This window comes from Aquarana catesbeiana, linkage group LG01 (genome assembly GCF_042186555.1).
Source record: "Aquarana catesbeiana isolate 2022-GZ linkage group LG01, ASM4218655v1, whole genome shotgun sequence".
Taxonomy (NCBI): Eukaryota; Metazoa; Chordata; class Amphibia; order Anura; family Ranidae; genus Aquarana; species Aquarana catesbeiana.
In genome coordinates, this window is record NC_133324.1 from 432,439,415 (window position 1) to 432,456,361 (window position 16,947).

The window sequence follows — 16,947 nt, forward strand, 5'->3', positions numbered from 1 at the left end:
GCTGCCCTGTGTGCAAATATGTTTATAACCTGTACACAGAACCTAGGATTGTAAAACATTGACAGTCAGTAATAAGGTTGTATACATTGTTCTATATATCTAATGAAAATATAAAAAGAGCATGGTTTCTTTTCAATGGAGTTTGTCAAAATATTCAAATTTTATTGAAATTTTAATTCTTGGTGGTTTATTGTTGTTAAACATCATAGGATCTTCGATTTCAATGGCAAGAGACTCATACATTCAGGTGTATTTAGTTCTTATGAAACCATCTCTTTTTACCAAAGCTTACAGTAATCGTTTTGTCTGTTTGTTTTTTTTATAGGTACTAAAGAAGGACAGACCCGTTTAGTTAATGAAAATGGTAAAGTGGAAGCATATCAATGGAGTGTTAGTGAGGGACGCTGGATCAAGATTGGAGATGTAGTTGGTTCTTCAGGAGCTACTCAGCAAACTTCTGGGAAAGTCCTGTTTGAAGGAAAAGTATGAACCTTCTTTGTTTTGCATAAAATAGCTTTACAGAGAACTTGTCAACATACAGCTTGCTATGCAGCTAGTATAGCCTAAGAATTGTATAAGGGTTTCCTCACCAGTGATTTCACCCAGCTATTTAGGTACCATTCCAAGTGCTTATATGTTCACATCTGACACATTCTCTAGCTTTTCTAGGTCTTCTGTAATGACTTAATTCTATGTTCTTGTTTTGCATAAAGCAGGCTTTTTGTATAGGTAGAAAGTCTAAACAGTATTTTTGTTTTCTCAGGAGTATGATTATGTTTTCACAATTGATGTAAATGAGAGTGGGCCTTCATTCAAGCTGCCATACAACATTACTGAGGATCCATGGCTTGTGGCACACAATTTTCTGGAAAGAAATGACCTGAATCCAATGTTTTTGGATCAAGTTGCCAAATTCATCATTGATAACACTGGTGGACAGACCATATCTGCTACACCTTCTGGATTCTCTGATCCCTTTACAGGTAAAGGTGACTAGAGACATCGTTTAGGCACTGAAGTGTTCATCATGAGTAATAATAAGAGGTTTTCAGCTTTTCAGAGAAAGTGAACTGCGGTCTCCACTGTGTAAGTTGTCTGTCCATTCATCTATAAAGGCATTATGCACTCTTTTGTAGGTGGTGGTCGTTACATCCCTGGAAGTTCTTCTGCGTCTGCTTCTGCGGCTGATCCATTCACAGGTAAATTAAAAACGTGTAACTCATTTCCAACCCATAATCTGTTTATTAACATTCCCCAGCAGATACCTCATGGCAGGGATGCATTATTAAACATCCCCCATTTGAGAGCCAGCCTCCAACAGTACATGAAAGATAGCTCTCAATTCCAGTTGTCACTGACAGCTGGGGTCCCTGCTGACAATCAAGATCCAGTCAAAATAGTGCCTGATCGTGTTATTGTCAGTTAAAACATGGCAGTCACATGTATGGTAAAGACTTTTGTTTCTCTTACATTTTGCACATTTGTCAGCCTATAATAACAGTAGAGCGTTTTTTTTTTTGTTTGTTTTTTTTTTGTGTACAAACCTTTTTATATGTCCTTAAAAAATCTGAGCATCTAGGCATTAATGACCACTATTCACCAAAGGTGATACATATATTATAAAAGCAAGCAGTTTACAGCTACACAATTCCTGCACTATATTTTGGGATAAAAGCTCTTCTAACGCGCTTCTTAACATGCTCTTCTATTAAAGCTGAAGTTGAACAATGAACCTCTGCCGCACTGCAGCTTAGACAGAATAATGGTGCTTATTGGCACTTTTAAGCTGTGTTGCTTATCAGGAAAACTGTGTGCTTGTATAAGGCTGGCTATACACTGTGGGAATTTCTTTCCTGCAACAAGCAATTTGCACAATCCCCCCATCAACACAGGCAGTTTTGACAGGGGGATCAGCAATTGTCTTCTCCCAGCAGGGAGGGGGGGGGGCGGGCGGGGAAAGCCACCCCCGACGGGAGAAGACTGTGATTAATGCTAGCGGCTATAGCAGCTGCTAGCTATAATTGCAAGAGAATCCAGCAGGCTGGTTGTACCCAAGTTGATCGATTGGTACATTGAGCCTGCCCATAATAGTTTGAATCTTGAACTGGCCAAAATTCGAACTGTATATGGCCGGCCTAAGAGAAAAATAATATTATGAACTGTAGTTTGCAGCTTTGAGTAGTGGTGTAGAATGTTTCTCTATATGAAGCAGATAAGACTTCCTTAGCATATAGTCTGTACCTGTGTACCCATGTAACAAATAAAGTACTTTTATTTAAGAGCATCCGAGTTGCCAGCCTTCCTGATTCAAGATAAGACTTCCTAGCTTACTTTTAGGCCGGCCATAGATGCTTCGAATTCTTCTGAACCAGCCAAGATTTGAACCATGTATGGGCAAGCTGAATGTACCCAAGTTGACTGATCAATCAACTTGGGTAAAACCAGCATATCGGATTTTACATGTGATTATTGCTAGCAGCTGGCTCTGTGTGAGAGATTTCCCCCATCAACACTGACTGTTAGGTGAAAACAAGCATTTTTATTTTTTTTCAAGCAGGAGAAAATTGCTCAGCTTAAAGCAGGTCATAGAGGTTAAAATTTCTTTCCGGCAACCATGGGTTGCTGGAAAGAAATTTGCACGATTTCCCCATCAACACAGACAGTGCTGACAGGGAAATCCCTCCTGCCGAGACATTGTCTTCTCCCAGCGAGGGAAGCAAGAACCACAAGTTAAATCAGACAGGCTGGTTGTACCCAAGTTGATCGATCAACTCTGTACATTCAGCCCGCCCATATACACGGTTCGAATCTTGCCTGGTTTCTGCTGAACCGTCTGAGACTTGAACAGTCTATGGCTGGCCTTAGTTTTTTACTGACATGCAGCATGGTTTTATATTGTTTTCTTCTGTCTCTCATTGTCTAATTATCTTTAAGATATCTTGTGAAAAAGTTTTGAAGGATGTGTGCACTTTTAGGCAAAATGCAGGTGTCATTTTTTTAACCCCACATGCATAGTTAACTTGACCTGTAGCTCTCAACAATGTCTTGTCTGCACAGTTCAGTCCCTATAGGACTTTCCTGTGTGTCTTCTAAACGCAGGATGGTTGCGAGTATGCATCTGCAGTGGGGATGGGACAAAAAATAATCAGTGCGCTGTGTCTAAAAGTGCGATTTATCCTTTTTTTTTTTTTTTTTTTTTTTATGACATCCACTAGAAAAATCTGAAAACCTGAAGGAGCTATTGCCTGTGGTAGTTTAAAGATAATAACAATAAAGTAAATGAACTTTATCCTTTTCACTACTTACCGTATATACGCGAGTATAAGCTGAGTTTTTCAGCACATTCTTTGTTTGCTGAAAATGCCCCCCCATGGGTTATACTCGAGTCTGTGTCCATCTGCAGCCTCGTGCGCCTGATCTCCCGGCGCTGTGACGTCAGTCTAGGCAACGGCCGTGCAGTGTAACAAAGTCCCGCCTCCACCTCGTCCATGATAGGCGGAACACTGACTCACTCCTGGGAAACCAAGTCAATGTTCCGTCACGGACGAGGAGGAGGCGGCACTTTGGTACACTGCATGTCCGCCGACTAGACTGACTGACTGCATGTCACCGCGCTGGTAGATCGTAAGGCTGCAGATGGACACAGTGCCGGAGATCAGGTAGGGAGATTGGGCACAGTGACCGTGAGGCATGCAGATGGACACCCTAGGCTTAGACTCGAGTCAATAAGTTTTCGCAGTTTTCTGTGGTAAAATTAGGTGCCTCGCCTTATACTTGAGTATATACGGTATGTGGGTTTGTTTGTTTGGTTTTTTTTTTTGGTTTTTTTTTTAATTGCTTGTGACATACTGTATCTGGTTAATTCATGGGTAAATTTTAGCTTTCAATGAAATTGCTATCCTGGAACCTATTTTACGAGAATGTTAGGAAGCTAGTAGTAAAGCCTGAAATTTGTGCATTACAGGTGGTAGCCGTTATGTGCCTGGCTCCTCATCAAATTTGGTCCCCTCAGCTGTAGCAGATCCATTTACAGGTAACCATCCTCACCAAACATGTATAAAGCTGTTGCTACAAATTTGATTTTTAGACTGGATTCATACTTTTGCCGTGTGTAAGTGCATGCATATAATTTTGAATGGGCTGTCAATGCACAACCGCACCGGTTTCCAATGCAATGCACTACAATGCACAGATAAATTACATCTGTGCTATGTGATTTGTTAAAAAGTAGAGTTGTTGGAGGGGTTCAAAAAAGGCAGTGCAAAAAGGTAATTTTTTTCAAATTCCCTGGTTGCTCCCACATTCACGGAGTGCTATTAAACTATTCTAAGGATAGATTTTATATAGCACAAATCAACCAACAGGCTTGCAAATGGGCGAATAATCGTCATCTTCCCTTCCAAGTCTGTGGAAGTCCTTTATTCTTATTGCCCTCTGCCACAAGACTGAAGTGTGCAATTTTGTGATCTATGTCGAAATGTCTTGTGTATGAGTTATTTTATGATTTATCGCCACAAGATTTAATCGCATGATTTGATGGCTAAATTCTAATTCTTCTTGTATGTACAATGTTTCACAGGTGGTTGATATAAAATGTTGTCCGGTGTAATTTCTTTCAGGGAGGAATGCATACAAATCAGCTGCTGCCCAAATTCCAAATACCTACTTCCCAAAGAGAGAGCCTGTCACCTTTGACCAAGCAAACCCAGGACAGATTTTGGGTGAGTGTTTGGTTACAGATTCAGCTATAGTTTTTGTGAGGTTACATATTTAGCCAATTAGCCACAGATATTATATAACAGTTGTCCAACTCTGACATTTTGTTTAGTACTGACAGTTATTGGAATGTTCATATAGTACCTCAGTTGATGTATATTTAAATCTCTGGGGGTATATCTATAGCTCCCAGAAAACAACCCCAAAAGATTGCTTTCAGAGAATAATGAATTGGCCTTAAAAAAGATTAAATCTTTCTACTTGCCAGCCTTGCAAAGGCGATTACTTCTTCATCTTGGTACTCAAATATCAATGAGCTTTTTTAAAAAATGCTTGTGTGCAACCAATGCGTGTTAATTTATTGTCCTAAAGGATAGCTGTACTTTTATATAAAAATTATTGCTAAATAATCCCTCCCACATTTTAAGCTAAACATATTCTAAGGGCTTGTTTACACTTGACTGAAAATAATGATTCTTAACAAAACGCACATTGAGCGTTAATAGGTGCGTTTGACTCACTTTTAACAAGCGTTAAAAAAACGCTCCACCAAATGTCCTATGCAAGTTTTGACTCACAAACACTTATTATTACTGTAATGTTAACACGCCCCAAATGCATGCCGGTGCGTTTGCGGCACGTTACCATAGACTTGAATGGAAGGAGTTAGAAGGTTAGAATTAGAATGCTTCAACTCCTTCAAACTCAACGTGAAGCTTCAATTTTGAAGCAAAGCGATGCTAACGCTTCACGCTTTGATAATGTGTATGGCACTGTGCGCTGTCCATATTATCAATTGCATAGAAGTTTGAGGAGAATTAAAAACGTACCTTAAACTCCTGCTTTCAAAGCCAATGTGAACAGGGCTTAAGGAAGATCAAATCTTTGGAATACAGCCCTATTTAAAGTGGTTGTAAAGGCTCAAGGTTTTTTAACTTCATGCATTCTATTCTTGAAGGTAAAAAAAATCTTCTGTGTGCAGCAGCCCCCCTCATACTTACCTGAGCCCAATCTTTCTCCAGCAATGTGCATGAGAGCCTCAGCTCTTTGGGGACTCTCCCTCCTCATTGGTTAAGACAGCCAGTGAGCTAATGAGGAAAGCGAGGGGGTGGGCCGAATTGGCACAGAGCAGCAGCTTGGGTGCCCCCATTGCAAGCTGCTTGCTCTAGGTGCACTCGGCAGGAGCCAAGAGCGCAGACAGAAACCCAAGAAGAGGAGGATCGGAGCTGCTCTGTGCAAAATTTCTGCACAGAGCAGGTAAGTATAACCTGTTTGTTATTTAAAAGAAAAAAAAGACTCTTTAATATCACCTTAAGTCAATGGAGACCCATTGTGCATTTACAGCCACATAAGTAGATTTTCGTCTGACGAGCTGTAAACACTGGAGGAAGTTGCAGCTCTGGAACTAAAGTCAGTAGGCATTTGGGTGGGGGGTTAGTAAAGTTTTGCAGTTTTAGCACTGGTTGATATAAAGGTACACTTTTCCGTAAAACAAAGGACAGAAAGAAATTATGTATTGTGTGCTTCTTTGACTCGCTGTATAACTTTGATGGTGATTTATATTGCCCAGTGAAGAATTTTTTTTACTTTTGCGGTAATCTATTTATTAACAGTCTTATACTTATTAGAAGTATTATACATTTGACATCTGTCTTTCTCTGCTGTTAATCGTATTCTTGTCTATGTATAGGTAAACTAAAAGAACTGAATGAGAAGGCTCCTGAAGAACACAAGCTGTCTGAGGATGATCTGATGAGACTTGACAAGCTCCTGTCTGTGGTTGTTAATCCCTCTGGAGAAACTGCAACTGCTCAACAAGTGGACACATTATGGAAAACAGTCAAATGGCCTGAAGGTGCAAAATATGCTTGCTTTTCTTCCATTTAGGAACTTGGCCTTATCTCTTTACATAGCCGTTTGGCATGTTGCATCATTTTTGATTAACAAATTGCTTATACTTTTTTGCTATTACGAACAGGCGCGCCACTCAAATTCTATACATATTTATGTTTTGCGTATTTCTTAGAAATCGTGATAGTGCCCAAGTGTAGCCTCAGTGGTTTTGTTTTGGCTAGAGAGGATGATTTGAGGTTTTTACCTCTACAGTATTTGTGAGCCAGTATGGAATATTTCCCCGCGCTTTTCATCCCTGTGACACCAGTACAAAAAAAGAAGGAAAAATGGAGTCACCAGGATGGGAAAGTACAGATAGGAATAAAAAAGTTTTTTTTTTTCTGCTGTATCAGTCCACTGTTACATCTTTTTTTTTTTTTTTTTTTCCCCTGTGACACCCTGTCACCTGGACAGAAAGTAAGGGGAAATATCTCAAGTAGGCATAGTAGCAAAGATCCCAACCTTTCCTCACTAACCATTTTGACTAAAGTTGGGCTTTAGGATGTGTTGTATCAATATTCTAAAAATAAGGTAACCACTGCTGGCGTAAAGAGATTTTCTATTTAACCACACTAGCATGCCAGACTGCACACATAGCCGAAGAATATTAATCAACTGTATCCTGGTTAGGATTCACAATTAACTGTGTTGGATGGTGCTAATTCTTTGTCACGTGTCAGGTGCAGACTGGAAGTGGAAGCTCAAAAGCAGAACCAAGGAATAGTGTTGCACCTGCCACACTCTAATCCGGCAGAAGAGCTGTTGTAGAAAGAAGAAATATGTTCACTATAGCAAGGCTAGAGGCACTTTAAAATTGATGGACTATTGCTCAGCGAGTTGTGCATTTACTTAGTGCCTCTGCTTTTGTACTCAGCACTATGGCTTCCAAAAAAGACACCACAAAGGTACCAAAAATCCCACCCCCAGGCGCTGGGAACTCGTCGTGTCTCCACACTGTCATCCTCTCCTAAAATACCAGATATGGCAAGCCAGGGTGAGTCATTGGAACCAATTGGTGGTGCAGCTGCTTCTCACATCTCGGCCCCTGTATATGTGACTGAAGATGCATTTTCCTCCGCCCTGCAGGGCCTAGAAGGAAGATTAGCGGCTTTAATCGTATCCTCCATCCGAAAGGATAGGAAGCGTGTTAGACCCCACCTCAAACCCTTTACCAAGGGAACAGTGGGTAGAGGATGAGGTGTTACCCTCAGGTGATCGGGAGGAAAGGCAAACTGATTACTCCTCTGCAGAGGAGACAACGGTTGATGAACCTTTTTCAGCCTCGCAATCTGAGAAATTGCTGGTACAATCTCTTACGGAGATGGTTCGTTCCACTTTCAAGCTACCCCTAACAGAGTCAGCTGAAAGTTCTGTTTCTTCCTGAAGCTGGCCATACACCTATAGATTATTTGCAGATTTTCTATGGTTAAATGGAAAAAGTGCAACAGATTTCTCCATGTATGCTAAACTGTGTGGATGGAGGAATCTCCCACTGAGCCAAGCTTAAGTATCTTGCTAGTCGGCCCCACTGGCTCTCAACCTAAACAATGCCTGCACTCAATCAGAATGTTCAGGTATTGTGAGAGCCAGCGGGGCCGACTAGCAAGATATGGAAGCTTGGGCCGTGGCAGATTCTTCCATCCACACAGTTCAGCGTACATGGAGGAATCTGTTCCACTTTTTCCATCTGACCATAGAAAATCGGCAGATAATCTATAGGTGTATGGCCAGTCTTAGGTTCCTTAAAACCTTCACAGCCTTTGCATACGTTTCCTATCCATGCATTACTAGAACAGCTTATTTATGCTGAATGGGATCACCCAGACAAGCATTTTCTCCCTCCAAAGAGATTCACAGCACTCTATCCCATGGAGGAGAAATTCACCAAAAAGTTAAATGTACCAGCAGTTGACGCTGCCATTTCCAGTGTGAATAAGTAGACCATGCACAAATGCTTAAATTGGATGTAAACCCAATGTCAACCTTTCTAAACTACTGCCATAGGGGTTATCTATAAGGATATACAAGCCTCCTGCATGTATCTTTACCTGTCAAATGTCTCCCCTCTGTCTGTTATTAGACCCGAAAAACTGCATATTCCGTGGGTGGGTCTGTTGTCTGGAGCTCCGGTGGAGTCGTGATGTCAGTGGACTCCCCGCCCACCTCTACACTCCCCTTGTCAATATGCATTTTCTCCTGTTTATTTCTAACACTGAACTTCTGCTATTATCTCTAACATCCAGTGAAAAGACAGGAAAGTAACCACATGACTTCAGCATGCCAAATCATGCTGAGGTGTGGAACAGCCAATCCTTGCAAGAAGAAAGGCTTGGGAGGGAATTAAAAAATACTGCATGTCTCTTAGGCTAGTGCAGAGATATGTAAATCACCTGTCACTTACAGCAAGGGGGAGTATTTGACAAAGTTTTTCTCAGTTTGTCAAGTTTTATCTCACTGAACAATAAAAGAGGATTGCTCAGAGATGGATTAACTCTGTGTGGCAAGACTGGGCTCAAATGATAGGAAATCTTATACTCTACAGTATGATTTAAAAAAAAAAAATTCAGGTTTACATCCACTTTAAGGATCCAACAGATAAAAAGTTGGAATTCCTGTTAAAATCCTCCTTTTCCTTGGCAGGTGTCGTTACTCAGCCTGCAGTCTCTGCAATATGCATCTGTCAGTCCTTAAAGGACCAGTTTAGACAGGCCCTTAAAAAAGGTTCCTGCACAACAAGCCCAGGATTTGACAAAGCTACCAAAAGCATTATGTTTTGCCATAGACGCCATGAAAGATTCTATTCACCAGGTGTCCCGCCTCGCGCTTGTGCTAGTACACATGCGTAGGATCCCCCGGTTAAAAAATTGGTCAGCTGAAGCATCATGCAAAAGGCTCCTGACTGATTTTCCTTTTCATGGGGATCAGCTACTTGGGGATGATTTGGACAAATACATCCAAATGATTTCTAGTGGGTAAAGTACTCTTTTGACAGTCAAAAGAAAGTATAAACGCCCTTCATTTAAGTGGACTCTTTCTCCTGCACCAGGGGCATCTGCCTCTAGGCAGTGGCGACAGCCTCCGCCGTCAGACTTTAGAGGAAAGTCTCAGGGTCAGGCCCAGGCACAAAAGAAGTCCTGGGGGCGGAAACCTGCAAAACAAAATTCCAAAGCCTCATCATGAAGGGGCACCCCCCCTCGCCAGAGTGGGGGGAAGACTTCTGCAATACTCAGAAGTCTGGCAAGAAGAAATTCAGGACAGATGGGTCATCTCCACGGTGTCTCTAGGGTACAAACTAGAATTTCAGGAGTTTCCATTGTCTTGTTTTCTGAGGTCAAACGTTCCCAAAGATCCAGGGTAAAGGCACTCTGTTTCGGGCACTAGACCGATTACTAGCTCAGGGGGTGATCATAAAAATCCCCATAGAAGAGCAAGGTTTGGGGTTTTATTCAAACCTCTTTATGGTACCAAAACCAAATGGAGATGTCAGACCCATTCTAGATCTAAAGAATCTAAATCAGTTCCTGAAGATCCGCTCCTTTCGCATTGAGTCGATCAGGTCAGTGGTGTCTATGCTACTAGGAGGAGAACTTCTGGCGTCTATTGACATCAGGGATGCATATCTGCATGTCCCTATATTTCCCACTCACCAAAGGTTTCTGTGGTTCGAAGTAGAACAGCAGCATTTCCAGTTTGTAGCCTTACCCTTCGGGCTAGCTACAGCACCCCACGTGTTTACAAAAGTCCTAGGCCCCACCTATAGCCAGGTTAAGGGCACAAGGTATAACAGTCTTGGCGTACCTAGGCGATCTATTGCTAATAGACCAGTCGGTGGCTCGTTTGGTGCAAAGCGTGCGCATTACAACCAGTTACCTGGAAAGTTTGGGTTGGAATCTCAACCTAGAGAAGTCTTCCTTAAAACCGCTAAAAAGGCTGGAGTACTTGGGTCTGATCATAGACACAGCCCAGAAAAAGGTGTTCTTGCCTCAGGCAAAGATCAACTCTATAAGAGCTGATGCAGATGGTCAGGTCAAAAGGAGATCCCTCCATTCACCTTTGCACGAGGTTGCTAGAAAAGATGGTGGCTTCATTCGAATTGATTGCAAAACAGTATCCTATCTGCTTGGAATAAAACTATTCAAGCTTTAGACTTGCCAATGCCGCTGTCCCCAAGGGTGTCCCAAAGCCTCAGTTGGTGGTTATTAACCCAGAATCTGCTGAAAGGAAAATCCTTCAAACCTGTTATCTGGAAAGTGGTAACAACAGATGCCAACCTTTCAGGCTAGGGAGCAGTACTAGAGAAGACAACTGTCCAGGGACAGTTGTCAAGAGCCGAAAGAACCTTGCCCATCAATATCCTAGAGATTCCGGCAGTGCGTCTGGCTCTGAAGGCCTGGACTTTCAGGCTACCAGATTTTCCTGTCAGGATCCAATCCGACAATGCCACAGCTGTGGCCTATATCAATCCCCAAGGGGGCACCAAGAGTCTCGCAGCGCAGACAGAGGTGAACCATATTTTAACTTGGGCAGAAAGGAATGTTCCGTGCCGGTCGGCAGTCTTCATTCCGGGAGTAGAGAATTGGCAGGCGGACTGAGTCGCCAGCAGTTATTCCTGGGGGAATGGTCCCTTCACCCCGACATTTTTCAGGCTGTTTGCCAGAGATGGGGGACTTGGGACGTAGATATTCTAGCGTCCAGGTTCAGCATGAAGTTGGTCAACTTTGTGTCCAGGACAAGGGATCCACTCGCATGCGGAACAGATGCGTTGGTGACCCCGTGGAATCAGTTCTCACTGATTTATGCATTTCCCCCTATTCAGTTGCTGCCACAACTTCTTTGCAGGATCAAGCTGGAAAGAAAGCCGGTAATTCTGGTAGCCCCAGCGTGGCCCAGAAGGTCCTGGTATGCAGAAATCGTAAAGATGGTGGTGGAGGATCCATGGTCCCTTCCACTACGGCCAGACCTACATTCACAGGAGGCGATATTCCATCCTACCTTACGAACGCTAAATTTAACGGCTTGGCTATTGAAATCAACATTCTGAAAAAACATAGGCTTTCCGCGTTAGTTATATCTACCTTGATTAACCACTTCGCATCCAGGCCATTTCTGACACTTCGCTCCTACATGTCAAAAATCATAATTTCTTTGCTATAAAATTACATAGAACCCCCAAACATTATATATGTTTTTTTAGCAGAGACCCTAGAGAATACAATGGCGGTCATTGCAACTTTTTATCTTGCACGGTATTTGCGCAGCAATTTTTCAAACGCGTTTTTAAAAAAAAAAAAAACAGTTTCATGCTTTAAAAAAAAACAAAACAGCAAAGTTAGCCAAATTTTTTTGCATTGTGTGAAAGATGAAGTCACGCCGAGTAAATAGATACCTAACATGTCATGCTTCAAAATTGCACACGCTCGTGGAATGGCGCCAAATTTTGGTACTTAAAAATCCCCATAGGCGACGCTTTAAAATTTTTTACTGGTTACATGTTTTGAGTTACAGAGGAGGGCCAAAATTATTGCTCTCGCTCTAACGTTCGCGGCGATACCTCACATGTGTGGTTTGAACACCGTTTTCATATGTGGGCGGGACTTACGTATGCGTTCGCTTCTGCGTGCGAGCTCACGGGGACAGGGGCGCTTTAAAATTTTTTTTTTTTTTTTTTTTAATTGTTAATTTTACTTAAAAATTTTTATTTTTACACTTTAAAAAAATTTTTTTTTTTTTGATCACTTTTATTCCTATTACAAGGAATGTAAACATCCCTTGTAATAGGAATATGACACGATCAGTCCTCCTTACAGTGAGATATGGGGTCAATAAGACCCCACATCTCACCTCTAGGCTGGGAAGCCTAAAATAAAAAAAAAAAAATAAAACGATCGCCGCTTCACAACCGAAGCGGCGCCGTTTTTTTGAATGCAGAGGCCGGGCGTGACGTCATAACATCGCGCCCGGCCTCCGAACGATCATAGAGACTCCGGCGACCATCTGGTCCGCCGGAAATCTCTATGGTGAACATCTGGCGCCGGCGGATCCGCTGTCCGACTCACCGATCGCCGAGGTGAGTTGGTAGAAGCACGGGAGGGGTGGGGATGTCCCCTCCCGCCGCCCGTAAGAACGATCAAGCGGCGGAACAGCCGCTATGATCGTTCTTATGGTGTACGGAATCGCCGGCTGAAAATGCCGGTATCTGAATGATGTCTGTAGCCTCAGACATCATTCAGATATAAGCCCCGAAAGTCGAGGACGTCATATGACGTCCTCCGGATGCCAAGCGGTTAATGCAAGGAAGCCAGCTTCCTGGACTATATATATTATAGAGTTTGGAGGGCTTATGTTTCCTGGTGTGAATCCAAGGGTTGGCACCCTCGGACGTATATCATAGGCAGAATTCTTGCCTTTCTACAATTAGGGGTAGAGATGAAGTTGGCCTTGATTACTATTAAGGGCCAAGCCTCAGCTTTATCGGTCTTATTTCAAAGACCGCTTGCTACACATTCTTTAGTCCGGGGTTTTATGCAAAGGGTGATGCAGCTTAATCCTCCAGTTAAATCACCTTTGAACCCTTGGGACTTGTCAGTGTTACAAAAACAGCCATTTGAACCGATACAGCATATTCCCTTAGTCCTTCTGACAAGGAAGTTAATGTTCTTGGTTGCTATATCCTCAGCAATATCCTCAGCAAGGAGGATTTCATAATTGGCTGCTCTTTCTTGTAAAGAGCCATACTTGATTATTCATGAGGACAGAGTGGTGTTGTGCCCTCATCCAGATTTTCTACCAAAAGTGGTCTCAGGTTTTCACCTGAACCAAGATATTGTGCTACCATCATTTTTTCCAAAACCATGTTCTAGGGAAGAGAAGTCACTACATTGTCTTGATGTAGCGAGAGCGGTCAAAGTCTATTTAAAGACAACTGCTCAGATACGGAAGATGGATGTCTTATTTGTACTGTCAGAGGGTCCTAAGAAAGGACAGGCAGCGTTGAAATCCACTGTCGCTAAGTGGATTTGGCAAGTTATAATTCAGACTTATGATTTAAGGGGTAAGATTCCTCCTTTTCAAGTCAAAGCGCACTCTACCAGGGTGGTTAGTGCTTCTTAGGCAGTGCGTTACCAGGCCTCCATGGCTCAGATCTGTAAGGCCGCAACTTGGTCTTCAGTGCATACATTCACCAAGTTTTATCAGGTGGATGTGAGTAGGCATGAGGATATCGCCTTTGGGTGCAGTGTGCTGCAGGCAGCAGCATAGGTCCTAAAGTCTGGGGGTGCCCTACGGGTTGTGTCTCCCTCCCATCAAATAGCATTGCTATGGGACATCCCACATAGTGATTACTATGGTGCTCTGTGTCTCGTGATGTACGATAAAGAAAATAGGATTTTTACAGCTTACCTGTAAAATCCTTTTCTTGAAGTACATCACGGGACATAGAGGTCCCGCCCCTCTTTCTGGGGTTTAAGTATATTGCAAAAACTGCGGTACTCCTGATAGGAAGAGGGGTTATATAGGGAGTTAACTTCCTGTATTGGGTATAGTGTCCATCACCTGAAGGTGCCTATATACCCACATAGTGATTACTATGGTGCTCTGTGTCCCGTGATGTACTCCAAGAAAAGGATTTTACAAGTAGACGGTTATAAAAATCCTATTTTCCCAAGGTTCTTATCTGGAAAATGACTCCTATGGATGGACATTTCAAACTATATGCAGAACATAAGTTTTTAGTGTTTCAGCATTCTTGTTCTCACCACATTAAGGGGTCCTTGTATTGCTACAGATAGAACATACAGTGTAACAACTGGGCATACAGATATCCATTTTGTCTTTAACCAACAACCTTCTACAGTGCAGGAGACACAAGAATAGGTGAACAGAATTTTAACCACTTGCCGACCACATTATAGCCGAAACACAGCTACAGCATGGTCCTCCAGTTTTGAGAGGGCATCTATTGATGCGCTCCCTTGTGTCCAATCACAGCTCATCACCTGCAAACAAATGCCGGTTATTGGCATTTCCTTTCCTCAGCACTGTCACTGTGTAAAGAAAGGAAAGCCAATAAATGACTATCCTAGGACAGGGGACATTTACATTGATCATCAGTTCCCTGAATATCCGTGCAGCCCCATCGTTGCTGCCTCATCAGTACACATCAGTCAGGAAGAAAAATTATTTATTTGCAAAATTATATAACCGAAATGAAGAAAGGGGTTATTTTGTTTTTTTCATAATTTTCAGTCTTTTTTGTTTACAAAAAATACAAAACCCATTGGTGATTAAATACCATCAAAAGAGAGCTCTGTCTCCAAAAAGATACAAATTTCATATGAGTACAGTGTTGCATGATCGCAAAATTGTTATTCAAAGTGTGACAGTGCTCAAAGCTGAAAATTGGCCTGGGCAGGAAGGGGGTGAAAGTGTCCGAAGGCAAGTGGTAAAGCTTGGACTCCCTGTAATATTTTTTCTGTCTTCATTTCTGGATTTTGAATTTGATTTATATTGTGCATAACATTTCTTGGGTAGTAACAGTGCTGAAGGCCAGGAACTATGTTAATCTTGCATGTATCAGTGTTAAAGTGGAACTTCCGCTCATTGTACTCCTTCCCCCCCTCTGGTGCCATGTTTGGCACCATTCAGGGGGTGGGGGGACAGGATACCTGTCTCTGACCGGTCTCTCTCAGCCGTGGATATTTGCGTCACCGCTCAGGCTCTCTTCTCCTTCCCTGGGCCAGTAGGAGAGAGGAGCGGAGCCTCGCGCAATAGGGTTCCCAGCATGAAGCCGTAAGGCTTACTCGCAATGGAGGCGGCAGCTAAGCCCTGCCCTTGTCATCCAACTGTCAAGTGCTAGAGCCTCTACTCACTGATGTGCTGCCATTTAACAGAAGCAAGGCTTTATCTCAACTTGGGCAAAGGTTGACCCCTATTTATAGCTTGGACCTAGGAACCAAAGGGTAACCGAGTGATTTGAAGACTAGCACTTGCTAACAGTAACAGCATTGTCACCTTAGAAACTCTTTAGACGAGCATAGGTTCACTTCAATAAAAAGACTAAACCAAGATCTAAATGATTTTAATTCTGTAGATGTTACGTAATATGTATGCAATAACCTAATATTTCTTTTTTCTCTCCTCTTGCTTCCAGAAATTGTATTCCCAGCACTAGATGTTCTTCGAATAGCTGTCAAAATCCCTACTATCAATGAAATGTTTTGCAGTGAAAATGGCAATCAGTTCATCAACTACCTCTTCCAAATAATGCGTCCAAGTGGCAGACAAGCCAACCAACTGCTTGTACTTCGGGCATTCTGTAACTGCTTTGCCTGTGAGGCAGGTGAAAGACTTATGATGTCTCAGAGGGATACTGTCATAAATAAAGCCTTAGAACTAAAGGCAGTAAATAATAAGAATATCCATACTGCGCTGGCCACACTGATGCTGAACTATTGCACCTGTTTACATAAAGCCAGTGACTTGGAGGGGAAGGCTCAATGCTTGTCGGCCATCAGCACAGTTATGGAAGTTGTACAAGATCTTGAAGCTAGTTTCAGGTTACTTGTGGCTCTTGGGACACTGGTCAGCAATGATTTAAACGCTGTGCAGCTAGCCAAGTCCTTGGGAGTTGATGCACAAATTAAGAAATACATGTCTGTCTCAGAACCCGCCAAAGTTCACGAGTGCTGCAAGCTCCTTTTGAGTAATCTATAAAAATATTTTCGTTACTACTGGCAGAAAATCTTGCTATGTAGTAACTTCCTACCATGTTGTACTACAAATAAACTGAAGGTAAATTGCAGTGGGTTGAATGCTGAAAGCCTGTCTTGTCTTTATATAGCCCCAATTAAATTTTTTGCACTGAACATCTATTGAGAGTTTTAAAATGTTTGCTTCAGGCATATGTGCACAGAAGTACACTTTTGTCATAGAACACCACAAGAAATCAAAGATAATTTGTAGTTTTGTTGGGTTATGTGCAACTTTTTTACAGTTTGTATTAGAATGAATATTCTTGTTAGTGTAAAAAGAAGAGGCATTGTGGAAGTGTTTAAAACAGGGGTGTCCAACCTTTTGTCTTCCTGGGCCACATTGGAAGAAAATGAATTGTTTTAGGCCACACATAAAATACACGAACAATAAGGATAGCTGATGAGCAGAACAAGTTGGGCAGATCAGACGTTAACAATCACGGATGTAGATAATGTAACCTGAGTAATTAAACTTTTTTTTTTTTTTGCAATATTCATTATTCTAAAAGTAAAACTAGTGCGATATTTGACACTGTTTTTGATAAACTAATGCATCAATATCTGGATCGATGGATGTAGTAGCAATTCT

The 16,947-nt window shown here is 42.2% G+C and overlaps 1 protein-coding gene across 1 annotated transcript in view; it reads left to right on the forward strand.

Moving 5' to 3' along the window:
• PLAA (phospholipase A2 activating protein) overlaps positions 1 to 16,472 on the forward strand; it is a 37,076-nt gene extending 20,604 nt beyond the window's left edge. Inside the window, exons 8-14 of the mRNA XM_073635938.1 lie at positions 326 to 483; positions 764 to 983; positions 1,137 to 1,199; positions 3,965 to 4,033; positions 4,620 to 4,721; positions 6,407 to 6,571; positions 15,758 to 16,472. Of these exons, the coding sequence (XP_073492039.1) occupies positions 326 to 483; positions 764 to 983; positions 1,137 to 1,199; positions 3,965 to 4,033; positions 4,620 to 4,721; positions 6,407 to 6,571; positions 15,758 to 16,320 (1,340 nt within the window). The 3' untranslated portion in view covers positions 16,321 to 16,472. The remainder of the gene's footprint in view (positions 1 to 325; positions 484 to 763; positions 984 to 1,136; positions 1,200 to 3,964; positions 4,034 to 4,619; positions 4,722 to 6,406; positions 6,572 to 15,757) is intronic.
• Positions 16,473 to 16,947: the final 475 nt, after the last annotated feature.